At 44.6% G+C, this 23,539-nt stretch overlaps 3 protein-coding genes across 7 annotated transcripts in view; 2 read left to right on the top strand and 1 right to left on the bottom strand.

Annotated features, from left to right (window-relative positions):
- asap1b (ArfGAP with SH3 domain, ankyrin repeat and PH domain 1b) overlaps positions 1-15,913 on the top strand; it is a 47,756-nt gene extending 31,843 nt beyond the window's left edge. The window contains exons 12-29 of one of the 4 annotated variants that reach the window (XM_068710011.1): positions 95-182; positions 424-472; positions 2,476-2,642; positions 4,779-4,912; positions 5,140-5,231; positions 5,321-5,507; positions 6,668-6,753; positions 7,941-8,056; positions 8,155-8,222; positions 8,803-8,910; positions 9,665-9,893; positions 11,213-11,281; positions 11,860-12,021; positions 13,100-13,178; positions 13,331-13,395; positions 13,478-14,013; positions 14,328-14,450; positions 14,553-15,913. In XM_068710011.1, coding sequence (XP_068566112.1) covers positions 95-182; positions 424-472; positions 2,476-2,642; positions 4,779-4,912; positions 5,140-5,231; positions 5,321-5,507; positions 6,668-6,753; positions 7,941-8,056; positions 8,155-8,222; positions 8,803-8,910; positions 9,665-9,893; positions 11,213-11,281; positions 11,860-12,021; positions 13,100-13,178; positions 13,331-13,395; positions 13,478-14,013; positions 14,328-14,450; positions 14,553-14,627 — 2,433 coding nt within the window. In that variant the 3' untranslated portion in view covers positions 14,628-15,913. The remainder of the gene's footprint in view (positions 1-94; positions 183-423; positions 473-2,475; positions 2,643-4,778; positions 4,913-5,139; positions 5,232-5,320; positions 5,508-6,667; positions 6,754-7,940; positions 8,057-8,154; positions 8,223-8,802; positions 8,911-9,664; positions 9,894-11,212; positions 11,282-11,859; positions 12,022-13,099; positions 13,179-13,330; positions 13,396-13,477; positions 14,014-14,327; positions 14,451-14,552) is intronic. The other 3 variants (XM_068710008.1, XM_068710009.1, XM_068710010.1) reach the window with 3 other exon arrangements.
- Positions 15,914-16,267: 354 nt separating this feature from the next.
- eef1a1l3 (eukaryotic translation elongation factor 1 alpha 1, like 3) lies at positions 16,268-18,287 on the bottom strand. Its single transcript, XM_068710012.1, has 7 exons — positions 18,144-18,287; positions 17,889-18,068; positions 17,518-17,814; positions 17,287-17,437; positions 16,879-17,135; positions 16,571-16,805; positions 16,268-16,478 (listed from the first exon to the last, which is right to left on the bottom strand). Exons 1-7 carry the CDS (start codon positions 18,285-18,287, stop codon positions 16,387-16,389), a joined length of 1,356 nt encoding a protein of 451 aa, XP_068566113.1. The 3' UTR covers positions 16,268-16,386.
- A 2,120-nt stretch (positions 18,288-20,407) lies between these two features.
- The window catches only part of fam49bb (family with sequence similarity 49 member Bb), a 30,953-nt gene continuing 27,821 nt past the window's right edge, over positions 20,408-23,539 (top strand). For both annotated transcript variants that reach the window (XM_068710014.1, XM_068710013.1), the window contains exon 1: positions 20,408-20,508. The gene's annotated coding sequence lies outside the window, so the exon portion shown is untranslated. The remainder of the gene's footprint in view (positions 20,509-23,539) is intronic.

Genomic DNA, 23,539 nt, shown 5'->3' with positions numbered 1-23,539 from the left:
AAAGCCTTGTGTGTAATATAGTGGTTTTATTTTGGTGATTGCATACTTCCTGTCTGATCCGTGTGACCCCCCCCAATGTGTTTGTTCTCCGCAGTCCAACAGGCAGCCGGTCAAACTCAACCTGCTCACCTGCCAGGTCAAGCCGAGCACCGAGGACAGGAAGTGCTTCGATCTCATTTCCCGTAAGTTTCACTCGACACCCGAATAGTTTAGTTATCTGCATGTTAGTGTGAGACATCAATAAACATCAAGGAAAAGGAATCTGTGGAAGTCTAACAGACTATTTTTAGACCACACGTCCAACAGGTGCCACACACACGAGTGATGTATTTGAATACTGTACTGCAGGCGGTGTGTTGCTTCTGGTGTAAAGAAAGATAAGAAATGTGCTTAACTCAACGACAATGGGTCTGTGTTCAACAGATAACCGGACGTATCATTTCCAAGCTGAAGATGAACAGGAGTTTGTCATGTGAGTACTTCAGAGTGACACACGGAGCACTTATCATGGTTTCTTAATGTTTATGAGTCTACCTGTTACACTGTAAGCTTCTTATGTATGAATGGCCACATTCAGCTGAATCTAGTGAATGAGTGTGTGTGTGTGATAGCTGTCACCTAATGGCTTTTATCAATGGAGGGACTGGTTTAGCGTCTGCTCTCGTCCTTAACGACAGGAAGCTGCAGAGAGTCTGTGAGAGTGAGTGGCACCGAGAACAGCAGTGGGATTTGTGGTGTGCAGTCATTCAGGTCAATGTAGTGTCATACTGTTGTTCCCCATGATGTCGCACACGTGCACGTCAGTAGGCACACACACCCACACATGCACGGACACAACACAAGTTTCAGCACCGTTAAGTTTCATGTAGACTTTAAGAAGTAAGTGAAGCTTTTCATTCTCACCTAACGCACACATTTATCTGGAAAGATGTCAGTGACTCGCGTCATTTCCTCTAAACATGTTGCCTGAAGTCTACACATTTATAAATGACATGGGATGAAGCATTGCCTCGACTGTCTTCAGTTTTCGACTGAACTGTATGCGGTTCAGTAGCATTGTGGGTAATGGAGGCGCCGTGTTTTGACAAGGAAGAAGTGGAAATGGAAGATTTTCATATTTCTGGCAGATCTTCCCGATGTTGAAAGGTGTAAGGGACTTTAAGGAGGTAAAACATGTATAATACACAATGAGTTATTTCATACTGGGGCTCTGCTAATGTAGATGTTCATTTTGGGTAATGCTTATTTAAAATATCAAGCTAATATTAACATTTATGTTTTTATTGCTGGATAAAAAGGTTAAGTTTGTTCTTAACTAAATTCACAAGAATTGAAAATAGTCTCAATGCATTAAATGATCAGAAACACACTGAATCCTATTTAAGTTTATACTGATTGTCTTGAGCTGTCTTGACCTAACCTCTCTTGATTTGTGGCACTTCTCTCTCTGGGTCTTGCATGTCCTCACTCTTGCTGCGGTTGAACGCCGCGTATCACCGTGTCCTTGTCGTCCTTTGGGATCCAGCTTGCTGCTCCTCGCTGCCGCTTCAGTCACGCACCTCCAGCTGCAGCGGCATCAGCGTCTTCATGGACTTTTCCATGAAATATTTAGTATTCCATAGGGCTGCTGCTTTGTGCGATCACGCTCCCCCTCAATTAGGCTGGGAGCACATTATGCACGATATAAGTAAACACACAAACGCTTTGGCTCGGCATCTGTACACCTACGCATCTGTGGAGGAAAATACTTCACACATACAGAAAAACAGACAATCTAACGCCTTGGTTCATGAGCCCAGGCCCTGGACCTCGAGTGACAATGACAGAGGAAGTGCTGACGTCTGTGTGTGTGTGTGTGTGTTTGTGTGTGTGTGTGTGAGGGCCTGTTCAGTGGTTAGACTGCAGGAGCAGATTGTGTGTTGTAGAGAGCTGCAGGAAGCCAAGTTTGAAAGGCAGCTACATCGCTTTCTATTCTTAATGATTACAGTGGTGTGTGTGTGTGTGTGTGTGTGTGTGAGAGAGAGAGGGTGTTTTCAGACACTTAATTAAAAAGGAGCCATGTTCGAATAATAGAAGTAAGAAGAGTTAAAGTAATTATCATCAGTAGTTATAGAAATATTTTTGTCAAGCATCTATTTTTTACTGTAATTTACATTTTTAATCATTTATTTATAATCTCTATAGAGCAGAAAGGATTAGTCACTTTCTAGAAATAAATGATTCATTGTTGAAGTTAATTTTTAAGAGAAAATAGCAGCTTCTCTGTTGTGAGGACGTTCAGCGTTCCTGCTTTAGATCGCTGTAGAGTGAATATCTTGGGGTTTTGGTTTAACGGTGGCCAATTGTCACAATTTTCTGCCGTTTTATAGACTTTATAAACTTGGTCAAATAACTCTGTAACTGTTGCTTTCAAGAACGCATTGTAGATATGCATTTTTCTATATAACACCAGCGATGATGTGATCCCTTATGCAGCTGGATCTCGGTGCTGACCAACAGTAAGGAGGAGGCCTTGAACATGGCGTTCCGTGGCGAGCAGAGCAGCGGAGGCGAGGACGGTTTAGAGGATCTGACCAAAGCCATCATAGAAGACGTGCTGCGCATGCCAGGCAACGAGATCTGCTGCGACTGCGGAGCTGCAGGTGTGTACTGCTGCTGTTTGCGTTGTCCAGAGAGGCCGCATACACATCCTCTTCCTGTTTTATGCTTAGTCAACCCTCACCTTGTTGACAGAGAAGGCAAACACCCTTACTTCAGCATTTTCTTTATTTCACTGTGGGCAAACGTTTTATTTAAAGCCACACACCGATCTGGATTTCTTTGCAATGTCACAGCTGCCTTGAACTCCGTGTCCTTCAGTTGGATGGTAACCGAACAAGCTACAAATCCTCCTGCAGCTTTCAACAAACGTGTGTGTGTGTGTGTGTGTGTGTGTGTGTGTGTGTGTGTGTGTGTGTGTGTGTGTGTGTGTGTGTGCGCGCGCGTGTGTGTGCGTGTGCATGTGCGTGCGCAAGCGCTGTTAGCATTCAGGACACAACCCGATCCTGATCCTCCCCCACATTAGGATTCAAGGAGTCAGCACTCAGGAGTGGCGTAGACATTCAGGCCCTCTGACACTTAACACACACACACATGTACATGCATACACACACACACACACACACACACACACACACACTCTATCCTCTGTCAGCACTCACACTGCAGCTCATCGAGCCACTGAAGGAAGGACTTTATGCTTCAAGGGTTAAAAAAACAAAAACATTTGTACGCTTTGAGAATCAGCATCATTACATCACATTCTTACATAAGTCACACGCGCTCTGTCGGCCCCTGCAATCTGCAGAGAGGGGAGGTAGTGTGTGTCTATGTGCTCTTGTTGCTTCGTCCGTACATGGTTTCAGTACAACACATGTTCCAGATGTGGAGTTTAAGCCCCGTTTCCCCCGTTTGATTCCTGTTGTTCTTGATCAAACGCTCTGTCGGGGGGTTTACTTTCCTCAACCAATAAAATGACTGTTACTTTGCGGTTGAAAGATCACGTCTTTGTTCCATCTGGTCTCAGTAGAAGGAGGACAACTCCGTCTCATTTGATGTCCTCCCAGCATCTCTATAGGACACGGCTTTGCAGCTTTAGCATTAAGCAGCTCTAGAGGTCACCGTGCATCGACTCATTGTGCCTAACGGTGCACTCTGTGACCCGTCGCCAGCCTGCATCTGCTCTTTGTGTTGTGAGAGCGTGCGTGCCTGCCTTTTGCCTGTGTTTCGGTGTATGACTCATTAGTTTTCGTGTCCGCCTGGTGTTCATTTGTCAGATCCAAAAGGAACAACACCCCCGGCCTCACGGCATCGGCGAGCGCACAACCGACAAAGCTTTTAAAGCTCGCTTAAATCTCCCAGATTGCATCAGAACATCAGGCAGTGACGTCGGTCGATGACGGCGGTTTAGAGGGCGCTCCATCACAGCGCGCTCGTGCCCTGTGCTTGTCAGAAGGTTACGCAATGGGCTGTACCTGCCTCCTGCAGTATGACGACAGTCTAGTGGACTGAAAGGTTGATGCATTAATAAAGAAATATAAATTGATTTAAAGTTATTTTAAAAGCAAGCTTTATGTGTAAGAATACACCGCAATGCTGTGTCCTGTTTGCTTAAATGCAAATCTGGTGTGAGATTTGTATGAAAGTAGTTCTGATAAACTAAACGTGTCTCTGCGCCTCTTTTGTTTTGGGTGTTTTTATTTTATTCCCACAGAAAACCAAGTGTCGCATCTCTGTTATGAAGGAGTTTTACAGCAGAAAATTTATAGAATACTTTGATGTCAGTCGGTGATTGATAGCTTCTGTCAAGGCTCAACATTTTTCTACCCAAGTCTTCCAGTCAGACAGGAATAAATCAAATGCAGGGAGGCTGAGGAACCAATTTCTCTACTGACAGCAGCCTGAAAGGACCAGACTACAGCGCAGACACACACAACATAGAGTAACGGGCAGGACGGATTTAATTGCTGAAAAACGTTTTGCATGTTTATACTAAAATACAATTTATGGGCATTTAGTTGATAGTTGACAGTAGAGATGCAGATGACATGTGTCTGATGTCCCAAACTGGATTTCTGGCTCTTCTTTCTGCAGTGTGGAGCTTTCACTGTTACCTGGTGCTACTTGAATCAAAGTCTTTTATTTGTTCTCCAGTTTAGGCGCCATCTGTCCATCAACCACATACTGTAGATTCTAAAGAGCATCAAACACACCTTTTCTCACGTCGTCTGCGTCTATAGATCCTAAGTGGCTGTCCACCAACCTGGGGATCCTGACCTGCATCGAGTGCTCTGGCATCCACCGAGAGATGGGAGTCCACATCTCCCGCATCCAGTCCATGGAGCTCGACAAGCTAGGAACTTCAGAACTCTTGGTGAGTCAGAGGAATGGTCTACCAAGTGAATAAATAGCTTTCTGAGGCCGCAGTCCACGCCCTTTACCGTCTCCGTCTCCAGTGAAGTATTAGAAGTAATGAAAGAGTAGTGGAAACGCTGCACAGAGCAGAATTTGATCCCTAAAGCTGCAGAGATGCAGAGTCCCAGAACCGACGTGCTCATAGTATTGTGATCTAATGCAGACTTTCTCTTCTTCCTCCACCAGCTGGCCAAGAATGTAGGCAACAGTAGTTTCAATGAGATCATGGAGGGAAACCTCTCCTCCCCTTCACCAAAGCCCACTCCATCCAGTGACATGTAAGTACCCTCTGAGCAAAGAAAGAAAGCTGCCCGGAAACTAGATTTACTGAACATCCAAACATCTGAATTCCTCTTCTCCGCCACAGGACTGTGAGGAAGGAGTTCATCAACGCTAAGTATGTGGACCACAAGTATGCGAGGAAGACGTGCACGTCTGCGTCAGCTAAAATGATCGAGCTGTTTGAGGCGGTTCAGTCCAGGGATCTGCTGTCCCTCATCCAGGTCTACGCAGAGGGGGTTGAACTTATGGAGCCGCTCCCGGAGGTTGGATCGGTAAGTCCTCAATCAAATATCACCCGTATCAAAACACACACATAGGTACCCACTCACCTCTAGTGATACCTGGTTTCTCATTTGACTGAGATGCATGTCCCGTGACAGTTTTGTATGTTGCGTGGCATCTTGGCCACATGTCAACCTCCTCATACATGTCTACTTTAATCCCACACCATCGTGTTAAACTACAAACCCCAGAAGTGTCTCTCTCAGAGCTCTGCTCATGTTGCTGCAGCGGTTCATCCTCACGTGACGTTCACTGCCAGCAGGACAACCAACGCTGACACATTTCTACCAGCTGGTGAATTATTTGGCCGGTAGAAATGGGTGTAACGGTTGAAAAATTTTACAGTCATCCAGATAAGTTCACCAGCAGGTGGTGACATCCAGCAACCTCCATCTCACTTCGAGCTCTCATTCGCTCCGATGACATCTGCGGCGGCACAATTCATGTCTTTTTTTTTCCCCCCCGTGATTCAGCCCCTTTGTTTCCTCGCCTTTTTTTGCGCTGCTGCTTCAGGCTTAGATGAAAGTTAAATAACAAGCGGTGGACGGTGGAGATGCTGTGCCGTAAACAACGCGGGTGATCAGACTTAGTCTGACATAAATGGGTCACGGTGTTATAACACAGACGTGGTAGTTCTCTAATGAAAGATTAAGAGTACATCGCGGCAGCGGAATAAAAGAGGATATCGTGTGTTGACGGAGGGAGCTGCTGCTGTCTGCGCTGTGAAGCCTGACTCACCGATATCTGATCTGCTGTTGTCAGTGCGTCTGAATGGCTGCCGACAGCACAGCGTCATCCTCCCCCCTTGCTGCAGGCCTACATACAGCCCTCACTCTACCCTATAGATGCCACCAAATATACAGCACACACACTCCTATATGTTTAGTCTTTCATCTCCATCTTCAATGCTGCGTCTAACGAAATCACATTCAGTTTAAATTTACACTGACGGATGAAATCATTGCAAGATACTCTACAGAAATGTGCAAATGTCAGCTTCGTGCCTGCTGAAAATAATATTTTAGGAGCCATTTTGTTTACTGCAGCTTGTTTAAATGCTGAAAGAGACACAGAGAGGGAGAGAATACAGAATGGATGCTGCCCAAGAGTGTCTCACCGTGTCTTTGCTGTGTTTGATGGCCCCCTGCAGGAATCCGGAGAGACGGCACTGCACTACTCTGTACGGACTGCTGACCAGACCTCCTTGCACTTAGTGGACTTCCTTGTGCAGAACAGGTACATCTTTAACTACCTAATGGGATTTGTTTTCACTAAGAATAGAAAAGCGTTTTTTTAATATAAGTTAAATAGCATGCAAAATGTCTTTAAACACATCAGCGGTTCAGAGATAAATGGTGTAGTAAACAACAGTGTTGTGCAAATGCGTAGCATCAAATGTGGTCCGTCTGTCTGCGGTGAGTCCTTCTTCTTCTCTGCTTCAGTCTGTGATAAACGCAGTGGAAGAGCAGAGGAAAGCTTAGCGCTGCGCAGCTCAGATTCCCACAAGGCAAACAGAAATGGGTCAAGCACTTGTTCCCTGCCTTAATTTATTCCTCTCTTTTCAATTGTTTACCCGCCACTGCTCCGACTGCGCATGCAAGAAGTGGAACCCTCTTATTAATTAATATCTGTGCCGGTACGGCGTCGCGTTCGGCCCTCGTTATTGAAGATAATTCTCTCGCCCTTTCTGAGAGCTGCAAGAGATCTAAAAGGGATTATTTACCTGCTCTAGCTTTTACAATTACAGCATGTAGGTCTTGTGTTATCATTATTATTATGATTTAATTCGCTCACATGTCTTTCCTTTATCAGGATCCCCATTAGCACAATCATTGTCTATTCGTCCTGGGGTCCACACATCCAGTCAAACACACTTACACACACAATGTTCACGTCAACACAACAAGCAACACGACTCCTCTCATGAACTCACAATCAAGTACAGAAGAGAAACTAAATATTCATTCTTTAACACACATTAATTCATCTTATCACAATCCCTTAAGAATTCATTATTTCTCTTCATACAAATAAAATAGTGATTTTTAATAAACATAAATCCTTGTCTTAATGACCTTAAATGATATTTAACCATCCTGTGCTTTCACACATTTAATTCCAAGTAAATAATTTTTCATTCTCACCCATGTTTACATTTGATTTCTTAGACCTTTTTTATATTTTACACACACACACACACATTTTAATTATGGTTCCTGAACTGTTTTAACAAACGGCACACTATAAAGTGAAAACAAATTCCAGTTTTCTCTCACCATAAATCACAAAACCCTGCGAAGTAACACATCGACCTGAAGCTGCAAGACTGTGGAAAACACCCTGAGGCTTATAACCTGTGTCCTGACTCTGTGTGTGTGTGTGTGTGTGTGTGTGTGTGTGTGTGTGTGTGTGTTTTCTCCCAGCGGTAACCTTGATAAGCAGACGGAGTGGGGGAACACGGCCCTTCATTACTGCAGCATGTACGAGAAGCCCGAATGCCTCAAGTTGCTCCTGAGGGGCAAACCGGCGACTGATATCAGTGAGTCACCTCCTCTCGTTAATGTCATCGGTACGAATGTATCCAGACTCCTAACTGTTGCTCTTCCCTCCTCTCTCCTCCTCCCTCCCCCCTTTCAGCCAATCAGAATGGAGAGACTGCGCTGGATGTTGCCAGGCGACTGAGGAACACTCAGTGTGAGGAGGCAGTAAGTACGAGACCACCCAGCTGATGTTTTTTTTTTTGGACATCACGGTGGATTTCAATGCTCTCAAGAAAAACACAGAATCGCAAACAGAATACGGAGAAATGAAGGAACAGGTTGCAGAGAGTAGACGGAGGTCGATTAAACGTGTTGATAGGCAGATCATTCGGAACACTAGGTGGCAGTCAAAGGTCTGGCTGCAGCCTCGAGCAACAGGGACGGTGGAGTGGAAATAATCGTTGATGTATGTTCATTATCCACGCTAGTGTGACCGTGCAGATACAAAAAGCTAATTTTATATGCAGCGTACAATGTCTAATAAATATATGAGCACATTGACCACATTAGTGATACTGTCTCCTTGTTAATGAATCAAACCCAGAGAAGACTGAACCTCATTACACACATTATTCTGTCTGTTTATAGATTTTTATATTGGCAGACAATTTAATGTCACTCCTAATGGTTTAGATGTGTGCAACTGATGGTGGTGTGTGTGTGTGTGTGTGTGTGTGTGTGTGTGTGTGTGTGTGTGTGTGTGTGTGTGTGTGTGTGTGTGTGTGTGTGTGTGTGTGTGTGTTAGCTGGTGCAAGCTGCAGAGGGGAAGTTCAACCCCCACATCCACGTGGAGTACGAGTGGAGCCTCCGACTGGAGGAGATGGACGAGAGCGACGACGACCTCGACGATAAGGTTCGAACAGAGCGCCACGTTCAGGTCAATCGGGTTTCCATCACGCCGCCGCACCGGGCTGTTGAATCTAACAATAAAAACGCCTTTTAAGTCAGTCTGGTTTGACACTTTAGAAACAGCTAACATTTCTTTGGGATAAATTAAATAAGAACATTTTCTTTCTTTCTTTCTTTGTTTCTCTGGCACAAAGACAGAAACATCGGTTTTGTCTATCAGCCAAATTGTTCTATATTTGGTGACAGAAATGCATTCATTTATTCTACGTACAGTAGCATCAATACACCATCGTGCTTTAAGTAGTAAATGAGATGGTTGACTAAAGAATGAACACTTCCCACTGAGAAGATTTGGTGATTTAATAGTCAGAAGTCATCAAGACATTGAGGTTAGAAATAAGTTTGTTTGAAGTTTGAGGGATGTGGTTTTAACTGGATTTAAAGGACTAGTTTCACATTTCAGGACCGTTTCTATTTGTTTTATTGCAGAGGTTTAGATAAAAGGATCGATACCGCTCTCATATGAAGCTGTAGCCGGTTAGCTTAGCTTAGCATAAAGACAGGAAAACCGGTAAAATGGCTAAATCTGCCGACCAGGACCTCTAAAGCTCACATAATCCATACAACATACAACGATCTCCTCGACCAAAAGCATCCGCATGTCAGGTTGTTATGTCAGCTCTGCAGAATCACAGAGAGCAACAGCTTATTCCTAAACGATGGCGGCTCCGTCTCAGCTGTCTCATGTGCCTCTGCAGCCCAGTCCCATCAAGAAGGACCGGAGCCCGAGGCCTCAGAGCTTCTGCCACTCCTCCAGCCTCTCCCCCCACGACAAGCTCTCCCTGCCGGGCTTCATCAGCCAGAGGGACAAACAGCAGCGTCTGTCCTACAGCGCCTTCACCAACCAGATGTACAGCGCCTCCACCGACCTCACCTCCTCCCCCGTGGCCGACGGGCCGCCGCTGCCACCTAGGAACCAGGGAAAAGGTCAGACCGGCCCGCTCCAAGTGCATTTGAAACCATATTCCGATGACATTTACGGTTTTATCAGTGTTTAGTTTACATCCTGTAATGCAAATGCTGTCCGACTACTGTAGAGAGAAGATAGTGTTTGAAGCTGTACTTCATGTCTGTTAATATTTGATTATCTTCAGGACAGGATGAGGTGCAGATGAGTGCATCCTAATCACTTTTTCCTCAGTCAGTCCACACACACACACACACACACACACACACACACACACACACACACACACACACACACACACACACACACCCTCCCTGCAGTGGAATGCAATTTGTCAACGCGTGAATCGGAGGGCGGGATACAGGTGCCATGAAGATCGCTTACACAGTAAACCTTCAGGGAAACATAGCTGCAGGGGAGGGAAGGGTGGCGATGGCTAGTCAGGCCTGTGAGGGTGAAGCTAAATGCAAACTTCATCACTATCCTTCGACTCAGTACACACACGGTGCACTGTGGGCGTGCTGTCTCTGCAGTATTAGAATTAAAGATAACACTTCTCCTGTGGGGGGGGGTTAACACACACACACCAGCACTCACAGCTTTAGCACATCACAGGGTGAAAACATCCATCTCAACAAGTCATTTTACTTTGTTATTGAGCTTTTAAATCTTATTTTTCCAGTTGAACCCTTACTTACTGTTGTAAGTGAGCTTTCCATAACGCGGCAGATTAACCATCGGCCTCTCGCTCTCACACAGACGTGAACAGAACAAAGTTGGCTCCTCGTTTCGAGCTGGCAGCCGTTGACTTCGTTGGCTGAAATGACGACTGTCGCTGGCAGATCTAGCTAATTAACACTGACTCTCTTAAATATGCACATGCTAGCTCCATGCTAAAAGACTGAGGCTAAAGCTGCGTCTCTCAGGACAGGAAGTCAGCATCCTGATCATTTGAGGAAGAGCGTAGAAGACATAAAGAAACCACTACCTCCTTAAAACAGCACTGGAGACAAGTGAAGTTTGACCTATTCAAAGATAAGATGAAAAGCCTGGATAAGAGGCTGAATGACACACATCTAGAACAACATGCTCACTCTTCAGATGCAGCGCTCTCTCTCAACGGGTGCTGAAGAGCTCGGCCCCCGGGTTGCCAGCTTCGCGCCATTTCTCCTCTTTTTATTTTCCTTCGTTGCTTGCCACTGATAAGACTTCATCTTGTTGTTTTACAGTGTGTGGGAGCAGCTCTTTCTCTTTTTAAGACTGACAGACTGTAGATTCTCTCCCACACTCCTCATCTCGCTCTCTTTTCTTTCTCTTTTTTGTTTCTCTATTCTTTCAGCTCCTCACTTGGCATTCCTCGGCTCTCATTCGCACTACGCCACACTGGCTGGCACTCGACCATACATCAGTGAATATCCTGGTTTTATGTTCTCCCCCTTACTCGGCTGTGTGCCCCCATACAGTATATGCCTCTCCCTCAGTTGTTTCCTCCTTTACAGCTCACATTCTCAGGGTGGTGGTGGTTATTTAAGTAGAACAATGGGACCGTGTAGGCCAGCTGATTATTTCTCGCCTACATGGATTTGTGTCTTGCTGGCATCATGTCCCACCATCCTTGAGCTGTAAACCCTTAACCACAGCTGATTCCTCTCTGGCTGAGCTCTCTATTAGCTGCTTTCACCCTACTTCTCTCTACATTAGGGAACACTCAGTGCTTTGGGGTCCCGTTAGACACAAACAGGCGTGTCCATGAACAAATCCACAGAGTAGAGACACCAACAAATGTCCCTTCTCATTACTTCACAGTCCAGACCTTTCTGTTGTATATTTGTTCAGACAGTATGTTGTTCTACTTGCTCCTCCTCTCCATGCTTCATTGTCCTCTCCCTTACTTTCTCTGGGGGGTTTTTTGGGGGGCTAACAGAATTGCTTTTGTTTTTTGGGGGGGCCGCATCACCTCATGTGTTTTATGTATCGCTCCTCCAGCTCCTCCCCCATCTGGCCCTCCCTCTACACTCACACCAGGAGGCAGCTCCACCCTGTCCAAGAAGAGACCTCCGCCCCCACCTCCCGGACACAAACGCACCCTGTCTGACCCACCCAGCCCGCTCTCTCACAGTCCACACAGTAAAGGGGGCTTGACTGGGGGTGAGACGCCAGCACACGTCAGAACAGCAGAGCTGCTTTCGCTCCAGCCTGAAGCTCCGATGCTATCATCGTCCAAAATTGCAGGGTTATTTTAAAAAGTCCTGCACCGAAATTAAAATTTAAACTGGGTGCAGAAAAAGCTCCTAAGAGGACCTTGAGTTAAGACTATTTCATCAAATGTTTCCAAGATTAAGAGTGATTTTTAAAAATGATTTCTGGAGGGTTTTTAATGCAGACCAGTGGAGGCCTTTTTATCTCTCTTTGTGCAGTTCAACGGTACGTTCAACGGTAGTCTGACTCACTAGGTGGATGTGTGTAGGGCTCCACCTAACATTTATTTTAATTATGGACTAATTTGGTATTTTTTAAAGTCCAATGGGACTATTTCTTAGATTCAGTTTACTATCACATGAAAACAGCAAATAAATAACGCAGCTAAGGCTTTTTTTCTGTCCTTTACTGCGAAGCTGTGAAAAGTATTAAACCCTCAGCTTGTCATATGAGGGTTAAAAATAACCTGCATTGACATTACAGCACTGTATCCAATACATTTGAGCTGAAAAATGTTACACTTTGCTACTTTTGAGCGACAATTTTAACCATTAAACATCCACAAGTCACGCTGAGTTCACCAGTAAACATACTTCCAAACTGCACAAAGAGACGTCCATGAGTCTGACTCTCAGAGACGAAAGCATCGCTTTCTTTAACTCTGGTTGATCTATTAACCACCACAGAAGAAGACAAGCACACCTCAGCCATCTTACCTGCAATCTTGTGTTCCTTATGTGTATTTTTTACTGTTATTCCACTTCTATCATTTGTCCTCTGTGGTGTTTTGTGCATTCTGTGTCGGCCGTACAGTAACACGCCATCACTAATTACCATGATGACACTTTATTGCACAACCACTAGTTATCAGGGGCTCATAGAAAGCTCAGCCAGATGACGCCTCCCTCATTGTTATGTTTTAATCATCACAGCATGTTTAAGTTATTTCCACATTTATATTGAATCAGTCTCTTGGTGAGTGCTCTGTTGTTGTGTTGAACGATCATCATCAATGTCGATGTTTTAGGGAGCGACTCCACCCCTCCTCCTGTCAGCAAGATGTCTCCTGTTTCTAACAAGTTTGAAGGAATTCCTCAGCAGCAAAGGTACAAAAATAAAATAAATCCAGTGAACTTTTAAGCTTATTTGTCTTAAATGTATTGTTTTATTTGCTGTGATAAAATATATTCCAGCTGATGATACAAGCATCTTCTTGGATTCTGTTTCCATTTCACTTCATTTGAACATCTTTTCCCAGCACTACTTCAAGCAACACAAAGTCTACACTTGGTCCACGGGTTCTTCCCAAACTACCTCAGAAAGGTACAGTCTTGGTCCGGTTTTCATTTTGAAGCCAGCTGTTGAACAGATGTTTTATTAAGTAACCGTATGCTGCTCTCTCCAGTGGCATTGCGGAAGATTGACACCATACACCACCCGTCTATGGATAAGCCCAGCCTCCCTCCAGAGGTCTTCCAGAAGTCCCCGCCGGCGACCGACACCCCGCAGAAGGCTCCTCTGGCAGAGAGGCCTCAGCCGGGAGACCTGCCCCCCAAACCGCAGCCGTCTGAACTCCCTCCTAAACCTGGAGAACTTCCACCGAAGCCGCAGCTGTCAGACCTCCCTCCTAAGCCTCAGCTGGGCGACCTCCCGCCCAAACCCCAGCTCAAAGACCTGCCCCCCAAGCCTCACCTCGCCGACATCCCCCCCAAACCTGGAACAGCCGAGTCCGCTCCCAGGCCGTCTCCCGGTGAGACGGTGCAAAGGCCTCAAACGCAACCTCCGCCTCCGCCTCAGCCTCAACCGCAACCTCAAGACTCACCGTCACCTAATCAGCAGGCCACTATAGGGACCCCCACCCAACAAGCTGCCGAAGACACCAACGGGACCCCGGCAGGGACTGCGGAGACACCAGTGCCCCTGCCGAGGAAGATCAACACGGTAGGAACATGCTTACCTTTTAGTTTCCCCCATTTTTGTTTTCAGAAGCATATTGTCTTCTTCAATGGCTGGTTTATTAAACGACTCCAATAAATAAACAGATGCTTTATGACCAATATTGATATGTTACAATACATCAGTATTGAGAATTAAGAGTATCTGAACCCGGTGGTCACATAGAGAACACACTTAAGCTTTTATGTGATTTTAATGCATTTTTGTCTCTTTTTCAAATAAATTATTCCTGGACTCTGTTAAAGCTAAATGAGCGTTAACAGAGACACGGTAACAGTTCTGTGTATTTAAATGTCCAGGGGAAGAGCAAAACCCGTCGGGTGAAGACGATCTATGACTGCCAGGCTGACAATGACGACGAGCTGACTTTCGCTGAAGGAGAGGTGATAATAGTTACAGGAGAGGAGGACCAGGAGTGGTGGGTGAGTCCAGCTTCAGTACTACGCTCTCGTGTCTTTCTTCCAGCGCTCTTTCAACCATCTGAATGCGTCTCTCCTCCTCACATCTTCTCTTTACGCTTTCAGATCGGGCACATTGAAGGAGAGCCGGACAGAAAAGGGGTGTTCCCCATGTCTTTTGTGCACATCCTGAGTGACTGACAGTCGGAGAGACTTGCACTACGCCTCTCCCTGCATTGGGAGGCCCTGTAAATAGCTATCATAACACCTCTTGTCACATGACAAGTGTCCTAAAAGAAGAAGAAAAAAAAAACCGCAACGAAGAAGAAACCCGAGAAGGCTCATCTAGCCGTGGATGCCTCATCCACGCTGTACAAAGAATGTGTGTATTCTTCCTTTACCAGTATTATCTTAACCCTATAGCACGGCTGTGACGGAGCCACTCTCAAAACCCTAGCACTTACCTAAAGTCTATGTTTATGCTGTTACTGTGTATATATGTATGTAAATATATATATTTGTGTGTGAGTGTATATACATGTTTTATTGTACAAAACATGTACCACTGCTCTCTCTCTCTACCGGTCCGATGAAGTGTCAGGGCAGCGGACTTTGACTTTTATCTGTATTGATTTTACTGGCCCGCAAGTAATTATCAGCTTATATTTCTGGAAAAAAACAAAAGACAAATAAGAATTGGAATGTGAAACGGGTCATGTCACTCTGTCTCTTGCATCCCTGTTTACCACCATAGTTGACCGAAGAGGCTGGAGTCTCCCGCTGAGATGAAAACATTAAATGTACTCCTTGTTCTTGCTTGCTTTGTGTGTACACGTATTATGGTTGTTTTACAGTATAGAAACCTGCTGCTACTGTGTGGTGGAATATCAACGCCTGTGGTTCACTGTAGGTCACTAATTTACTCCTTGTTACACTGTTCACCGTCTGTACGCAGCTCTGTTTGTGAACTCGACGCCATCGCCGCAGTCCTTTTGCCCTTCTCTGTGCGTGGTGCAACAATGACTGGAATAGAGTGGAGTGCTGCGTTCAACGACGCTCACCTCAGGGTTTGAAGAGCCACTATTAAGCAGGACAACGTAAAGTAAATCCTGTTGTGTTGAAGCCACTATTAATGACAAGTGCAGGAAGCTCGAGAGGACGTCTTAGCAATAACTTGATTTTCTGACAGGCTAGAAACTTCACGTTAACCTTTGTTCACAATTCAGTGTCTTGTAAAAAAAACAAAAAAAAAACAACTCATGAGCTTGAAATTTTTTTTTTTTTTTTTTTTTATTAAAGTTTGAGTCATGTAATATCATTCCATGTTACTGGATCCTGTACATTTCCAGGTTTGCCTGTGAACCAGAGATGTCTTTTAGAAGGTGGACTTTGTAAAAGGCTTGAGAGCCAATGTATTGTCCCCCCCCCCTCCATGTTAAGAACAAACCCCATCAACCCATTGTATCATTAAAAGTGCTGTACTTAAACCCCGAGCCTGCTCTCTTGCTTCCCTTTGATGTTTTCACTTGTAGAATCAAGGCTAAGGTGGAGCTTTTGGGTTACTCTAGCTAAAAGTAGGCATTCTGGATAAGAATACCTCTTATGCTACAGTCTGTATTATTTCTTTAAGTGTATGCTGCAATTTCCATCCTTGAGCTAAACAGTGTGCTTTCAGTGGCTTCATATTTACCAACAGGCATGCTCTTGTAAGAGGGACAAACAGTGTAGAAGCTTGGTACAGTTTGAGAACATTCAAGATAAAGTTCAAATAATTCTTTATTTTGTTATCTCAACAAATTACAACCAAAGTTCACCATCCAGTTCTACAGAGTCATCTGGATTTAACACAGGAATAATCGCTTAAACATAAATACTTTGTGTCACAACACAAAAATAGCATTTCACCAAATAAAACTGTTCACAAAGCAGCCATACCAGCATTTACTGGTAAAAAACTAAATTATTTACACACTTGGGCTTTTTGGCCCTTCTGCACAGACTTGATGACTCCCACAGCGACGGTCTGCTTCAGGTCTCTTGCTGCAAACCGACCTGAGGAGCACAACGAAAATTCACTGTAGAACATGGCAGAAGTCAGATTCCTTGAACTTGAAGAGATTAGACTCAAGAGATGGATGTCATACCTAAGGGAGGGTACGTGAAGAAGCTCTCCACACACATGGGCTTGATGGGAACCAGTTTGACCGTAGCGGCGTCTCCAGAGATCAGGGCCTGCGGATGGTCCTCCAGTTTGTTGCCGGTGCGCCGGTCGATCTTCTCCTTCAGTTCGCTGAAGCGACAGGTCACATGGGCGGTGTGGCAGTCCAGGACCGGAGAGTAGCCGGTTTTGACCTTCCCTGGATGGTTCAGGATTATCACCTAAAGACAAAGCTACATCCATCAGCACTGAGGGGCAGCTACACATTCTAGGTTAAATGTTCACTGAACCAACCTGAGCTTCAAAGCTGCTGACGTCTGATGGAGGGTCCTGCTGGGCGTTGCCAGCCACATCCCCACGCCGCAGGTTCTTCACAGCCACGTTCTTAATGTTGAAGCCAACATTGTGTCCTGGCAGAGCTGTCTCCAGCCCCTGGTGGTGCATCTCGATGGACTTCACCTCGGCAGTGATCTTGGCCGGGGAGAACATCAGGGTCATGCCGGGTTTGAGGACACCAGATTCAATCTTACCCACCGGCACAGTCCCTACTCCTGAAAGGACAAAGAAGAAGATTTAAGTCAACTCTTTAACATGACTTTTACATTTTTATTTCATCAGTAGACAACTGTTGCTTTCCTTCCCCCACTCTCCCTCTGCTGCAACTGTACCTGTACCTAGGGCCACTTGAGCATGACTTCTAACCTCCGATCTTGTAGACGTCTTGCAGAGGTAATCGTAGGGGCTTATTGGTGGTGCGCACTGGTGGCTGAATGGAGTCCAGGACTTCTAGTAGAGTTCTCCCACTTGCGTTCCCTTCTCTTCGTCTGGATTTCCAGCCTTGGAACCAGGGCATCTGTAGAGAAAGACATTATTTTTGTTCAAAAAGTGTGCATGTACACAGAGACATTTTTTTGGACTTAAACCCATCTCTACCCTCTGAGTTGCAGTGATCATGTTCTCGCCAGTCCAGCCAGATATCGGAACAAAGGGCACAGTCGCGGCCTCGTAGCCGATCTTCCTGAGGAAGCCGCTCACACCTCGAACCACCTCCTCAAAGCGCTTCTGGCTGTAGGGGGGTTCGGTCAGATCCATCTTGTTCACACAGACTATGATCTGCTTGACCCCCAGAGTGTAAGCCAGCAAGGAGTGTTCTCTGGTCTGACCACTCCTCGACACACCGGCCTCATACTCTCCTTTAGCTGCAGAGACCACTAAGAGGGCAACGTCAGCCTGAAAGGACAATGATATGGATATATTGATATATAGATATAGGACACAAAGTGCTGAACATCTGTGCTGCTTACCTGTGACGTCCCAGTTATCATGTTCTTGATGAAGTCCCGGTGGCCAGGAGCATCGATGATGGTCATGGTGTATTTTTGAGTGTTAAACTTCAGCAGAGATATATCAATGGTGATTCCTCGCTCACGCTCAGCCTTCAGTTTGTCCAACACCCAGGCAAATTTGAAGGAACTCTTGCCCATCTGTGAAAGAACACAAAAACAATTTAAAAAGATGTGAAGCATTTTTACAGCAGAGGGGTTTATTCTCCTCCTCACCTGCGCTGCAGCTTTCTCAAACTTCTCCAGTTTCCTCTGGTCGATGCCACCACATTTGTAGACGAGGTGGCCGGTGGTGGTCGACTTGCCGCTGTCGACGTGACCGATGATCACCACGTTAACGTGAGACTTCTCCTTCGCCATGACTGAATCCAGGTTTACCAAACAAACAAAGTTCACTGCAGTCTTCTGAAATGAAATAAATCACGTCCTCTGTGAAATGACCGTGGCCAGTGACTGTGCAGCGGCTTTATGAGCTCCACGTGGACACGTGATTGAAGGCAGGTGTGCTGATGATTAAGCTTAATTAGTGGCTGATGCCTGTTTGGTAAAAACTGAATATGTGACACTGTTAAATATTAAAGTGAACACGAAAGTAATTAAATACTGTAACATAATTCCTCACAGATGCGAGAAGGATATTTCATCTTTAATCAATGAGCAGCAGCTAAAGTCAGTTGATCCAACACACCTGGTTGTTAGTTGAGATCATTAGTGGATCACTAATGATCTCAACTAACAACCAGGTGTGTCATTCAGACTTTGAAGTAACCGCTCCCTATTATAGCAAAGACATCCTGACTGGCCACAAAGCATGAAGGGAAAACAAGCTGACAGGCAATTATGATGTTTTGTTTTAAATATTAAATATGTAGACGTGACTATAAAATAGGAAAACAAGGAGCTAAATATAGATTCCACCTTCACCCATTGTGCTGAACAGTCAAACACCTACAGCTTAGAGGAGGATGCCCTCCAATAAACGTTTTATTTCATCTATTTACAACTAATCACTCATGTAAATAAACGTCAAGTCCTTCTATGAGTTCATAGTGAGATGGCAATAAAATGTACCGATGATCACTAACTGTAAGCTGTTGTATTTCTTTATTTGCTAAGGCCTATTATATCTTTTTCACATTTGAGGCTTTTGAAAACTTCATGCTTTTCATTATATTGGATTTAACCAAGAGCTAATCATACGGATAACTAGTTGCAGTGAGCCTCCTCACTGCCTTGTCTTTCATATTCTGCATATCAGGTCAAAAGTATGCTTGAAGAGCTTTTTGGAAACCTGTTAGTTTGCTCTGGTTGCTTGACAAACTTTTACACAGTGACTCAAAGGGCTGATCACTAGGTAAATAAAATACTGTCCTAATTGGCATTCAACCGAATACAATCCACTTGTATTGTTTCATCTACACCAATGCCAATAATCAGTGATGGAATAAGTATATTCAGATCTTTTATTTGGTAAAAGTAGCAATTCCAGACTGTGAAAAACTACAAGTAAAAGTCTTGTATTCAAAATCTGAAGTACATCAGTATTTTCAGCAAATGTATTAAAAGTTAAAGTACTCAAAATGCAAAAAAAAAAAGATCTTTGTGAATTTTTTTTATATACAATTGTATAAACTATTGGGTAGTTTAATATACTTCTTTGTGTTACAAAACAGATGATAAAGTTATAAAACATGATACATTGTTCATAAGTATTGAGATATCTAACTTGAGTAAAAGTAGCGATACTAGTGTATAAATACTCAGTTACAAGTAAAGGTCCTGCGTTCATACTCTTAGTACAACAATACAAAAGGCATAAACACGTACTTTAAAGCACCAAAAGTAAAAAATATATTTTACTGCTGGATTATAATTATTGAAGAATTCATCTCTTTAATATTGCAGCTGGTAAAGTTGGAGCTATTCTTAAATCACTTTATATACAGCTGGGTTTCTTAAACTACAGGGCTGATAGTGTATCATAATTGATTTATATTATATATTAATAATTTGAATCTGCAAAGTAACTGAAGTTATAAAATACATCTAGTAAAAGTGAAATAGTAAATTGATCCAGTGGTTTGAAGTGACTCACTTTGGGGTCAACGTGGAGGCTCAGATGCCCCATTAGCGCCCCCTACAGCCTCTTTAAGGTCTACATCAGCTTGTTGCTCAAGGACACTTCGGTAGAGGGAGTACACGTTGGACACACAACCTGTTGTACCTGAAATGCTTCAAGCGGTTAAAAGCCCTGATTAAAAACTGCTGTGAGAGGTTTGTTTTCTAAGGTATCTCAGATGTAATCTGATAGAAGCGGACGTTGAAACACAAAACCGAGTCACCGCTGAGCGGGCGGGTCCATCTTCAGTTAGGGTATGAAGGTGCACACCGCCCACCTCCGCGCTCAGAGGTGGAGCAAACCGAACCCCCCCTCCCCCCCTCCTCCTCTACAGTGACGCTCAATAACTAACCCGGAAACAGCGAGCAGCAAATCGCTTTTCTCCTTCTCCTCTCAGTCCCGTGCCGCTGCTCTCTAGCGTGGTGTCCAGACGACTCCGGTGTGTTCTCCACGAGCATCAAGGTAACAACAGAGCAAACAATAACAACAACAACAACAACACTACTTTATGTCGCGTTCTGTCTGTCTTCTCAACTAACCTCCTTTGCTGCCCACCGGTTGCCATTCAGTCCGGCTTGTTGTGAGTGTTACATTAAAATGAGTTATGAATCATAAAACGTGTCCGGCAGAAATCCGACCCACGCATTGCAAAGTTACTATACGATAGAAACACAGTGGTAGTGAGGGTGTGTTCGGTGTTTTTTAGTTGCGTCCTCGGTGCTCCGTTAACTTCCTCTTCTCAGAGCAGCGGTGTGAAGGTGGACGTGAGGCTGCGCCGATAGATCCTCTTTATCTGACCGGAGACACACAGACTCTGTTTACCGAGCTTCATCAGGTGTGTTTGACGTCGACCTCTCTGCAGGGACATGTGATGAGTTCAGGTGTAAACGAGCCTGTGACTCTGATTAACACCGCTCTCTTACGTGCACCATTTAAAGGAAATGCGCACACACACACACACACACACACACACACACACACACACACACACACACACACACACACACACACACACACACACTGACAGCTGGTTTGTCTTAAATGATTTTTATTCTGATCAATGCATGAAAATAAAAATATTAAACGTCACAGGTTTCCAATCTGTGGTCCTGGTTGTAGCAGAACCATAATGTAAAATTACTTCCTGAATTTAAACTCTTAAATTCAATAAAAGTACACAAGTACTATTGGATAATTTACTTAAGTAATGTAGTATTGCTGCTCGTCTTATTTTAACAGTTTTATATACTGTTGGGTAGTTTAATTTACTGTATGAATCAGGTAATATGTGCTTACTTTAAAATCTGACTCTGCAAAATAAATAGATGTAGTGTCACAATATTTCCCTCTTAAATGTAGTATAAAGTTGCATGAAATGGAAATATCCAAGAACTCGTACTTGTAAGTTGTACTTAGTCTGTGATCTGGGACCAACATAGAGTCCAATGTTAAAGAAAAGTGTTCTCTTTGCATCAGTAGTCAGCACAAACCTCGCCTAGCATGGAAGTGTGTCATCGTCTGCAAAGGTTGTGAAAGTGGAAGTGAAACGTCCCAGGAAGCCGGATTCTATGGTGTGTTTGGCAAGTGCAGCTCTGTTGTGGTTGTGATGCAACGTCTTCATTAAATTAGTCTCAAAAGTCTCACGCTCCCCGCTCAGGCCGATCGGGCCCGTTCGGAGAGTTCAGAGAGGTGTTCTGGAACCGTTAGCTCTTAATGACACTAAACAATACGCTCCACAGGCATGCATCTTCAGGGTGTGTTGAGGGGACTCCTGCTGCACCTTTATACGCCAGGACACCTTGATTTACTGCGAGCCCGTGTGAAAAGCTGTCTGTCTTCAGGAGAGAGATAACGTGCCTCCGGGTTATTTGAGTTGTCCCTCTTTTGCAATACGTCTTCCTTATATCTGCCACTGCACATTTTTGAAAGAAGGAAGTATCGCTTTCTCTGTGTTCTGTAACAGATGGACATACATGCTCTCATAGTTTGAGTGCAGACTTGCACACGTGCTCTGGAAAGAACATGGCGAATAGCCGACTAGTGCCTCAGTGGTCGGGCTGTGAGACGTGGTGCGACTTGTCTCGTGCTCCTTCTGCAGTGGTGTGAGGAGATGGGAGGATAGTGGATGTTAGTCGACAGATAGTTCTTCCATGATCTGGTGTTTTGAGTGTTTCATGGGTTCAGGAAGTGACCAGTGGGAGCTTTTACTCACAAACTTGTTTTGGTAGAGAAACAAGCATGGGAATAACATATTCCCCCATGAATCCCCGTCTGTTGCAGGTAGAGGCTTGAACCTTTATGAAATGAAACGTGTATGGGATGCTGCATCATGTGTCATTAGAAGCCCTCTGGATTAGGAGAGGACTCTTCTTTCATCTTTTACGCGTCACTATTTAGTTCTAATCTGTCTGTAATCTTGTCATGAAGCTTTTGACTCCCGGTCTTTTCTCCTACGTGAGGATGTTGTTGACATTAGATGAGACTTTTGTCAATGCTTTGCACTGATGTTTGCATTATGTTGCATTATGGGTGCTTGAATAACGATCGGGGGCAGAGATGTGTGGAAGCTGTGCAGTAGAAGAGGGTAGCCGGAGCTGATAGCATGAGGGCGGAGTCACTGTAACAGTAGTTAATGTAAATAATTTATCATTTTTCCAGAAGTCCTCCCAATGAGTGACCTTTTAAGGGCAAAGCTGCTCTGATGCTTTCATGCCAACAGATTGAACGTTGTTGATTTCTATGTAAGCTGTCCATACGTTAGAGTAAACAAAGTGGACGTTCTCTCATTAAGGAATATTCTCGACCTCATTGGAATGTCACAGAGTCACCATGGGGTCCAGATGACCCCCCCCCCCCCCCCAGCGTGGCTGAGCTGCTGGCTTCAGGTTGGGTTACTGCAGCTATTCTCGGTATGAGGTTCTCTGTCGTCTCCTGCTGACAGTTGGACTATTTATTGTATTTCCGGCAGCTAGTGGATGCACTTATGCTAAAAGGTCTCGTCTGGTTGAGTCATTGTTGTAACGGGTAACTCACCGCTGTGTGGTTTTGCCGTGTGTTGCAGCCGATCGAACGACTTTAATACTTTTCATACTCTCAGCTCCTATTAAGCTCCTTCTTACTATGTGCTCATGTCGGTTGTAACACTGCAGCACAATCCACAGCAGCTTCAGGAAACGACCACAGACTTGAACCAACACCTCTCTGACACGGCGGCCCCGCCAAAAAAACACATTTTCACATTTAGAAATCTGTCTGCGTCACATTGTCAGCGTTTTTGCGTCACATTGTTAGCGTTGTTGCGTCACATTGTTAGCGTTGTTGTGTCACATTGTCAGCGTTGTTGCGTCACATTGTTAGTGTTGTTGCGTCACATTGTCAGCGTTGTTGCGTCACATTGTTAGCGTTGTTGCGTCACATTGTTAGCGTTGTTGCGTCACATTGTCAGCGTTGTTGCGTCACATTGTTAGCGTTGTTGCGTCACATTGTTAGCGTT

The sequence above is a fragment of the Cebidichthys violaceus genome, unplaced genomic scaffold, assembly GCF_023349555.1.
Source record: "Cebidichthys violaceus isolate CVI_PGR_0920_01 unplaced genomic scaffold, fCebVio1.0.p SCAF_15, whole genome shotgun sequence".
Lineage (NCBI taxonomy): Eukaryota > Metazoa > Chordata > Actinopteri > Perciformes > Stichaeidae > Cebidichthys > Cebidichthys violaceus.
This window is presented reverse-complemented; position numbering and strand designations above follow the sequence as displayed.

Coding starts and splice junctions, on each gene's coding strand:
- eef1a1l3 (XM_068710012.1), bottom strand. CDS start 18,287: ATGGCGAAGGAGAAGTCTCACGTTAACGTGGTGATCATCGGTCACGTC. Junction 17,438..17,517: donor TGATCACTGCAACTCAGAGG/GTAGAGATGGGT, acceptor CTTTCTCTACAG/ATGCCCTGGTTCCAAGGCTG. Junction 16,479..16,570: donor CTTCACGTACCCTCCCTTAG/GTATGACATCCA, acceptor TGTGCTCCTCAG/GTCGGTTTGCAGCAAGAGAC.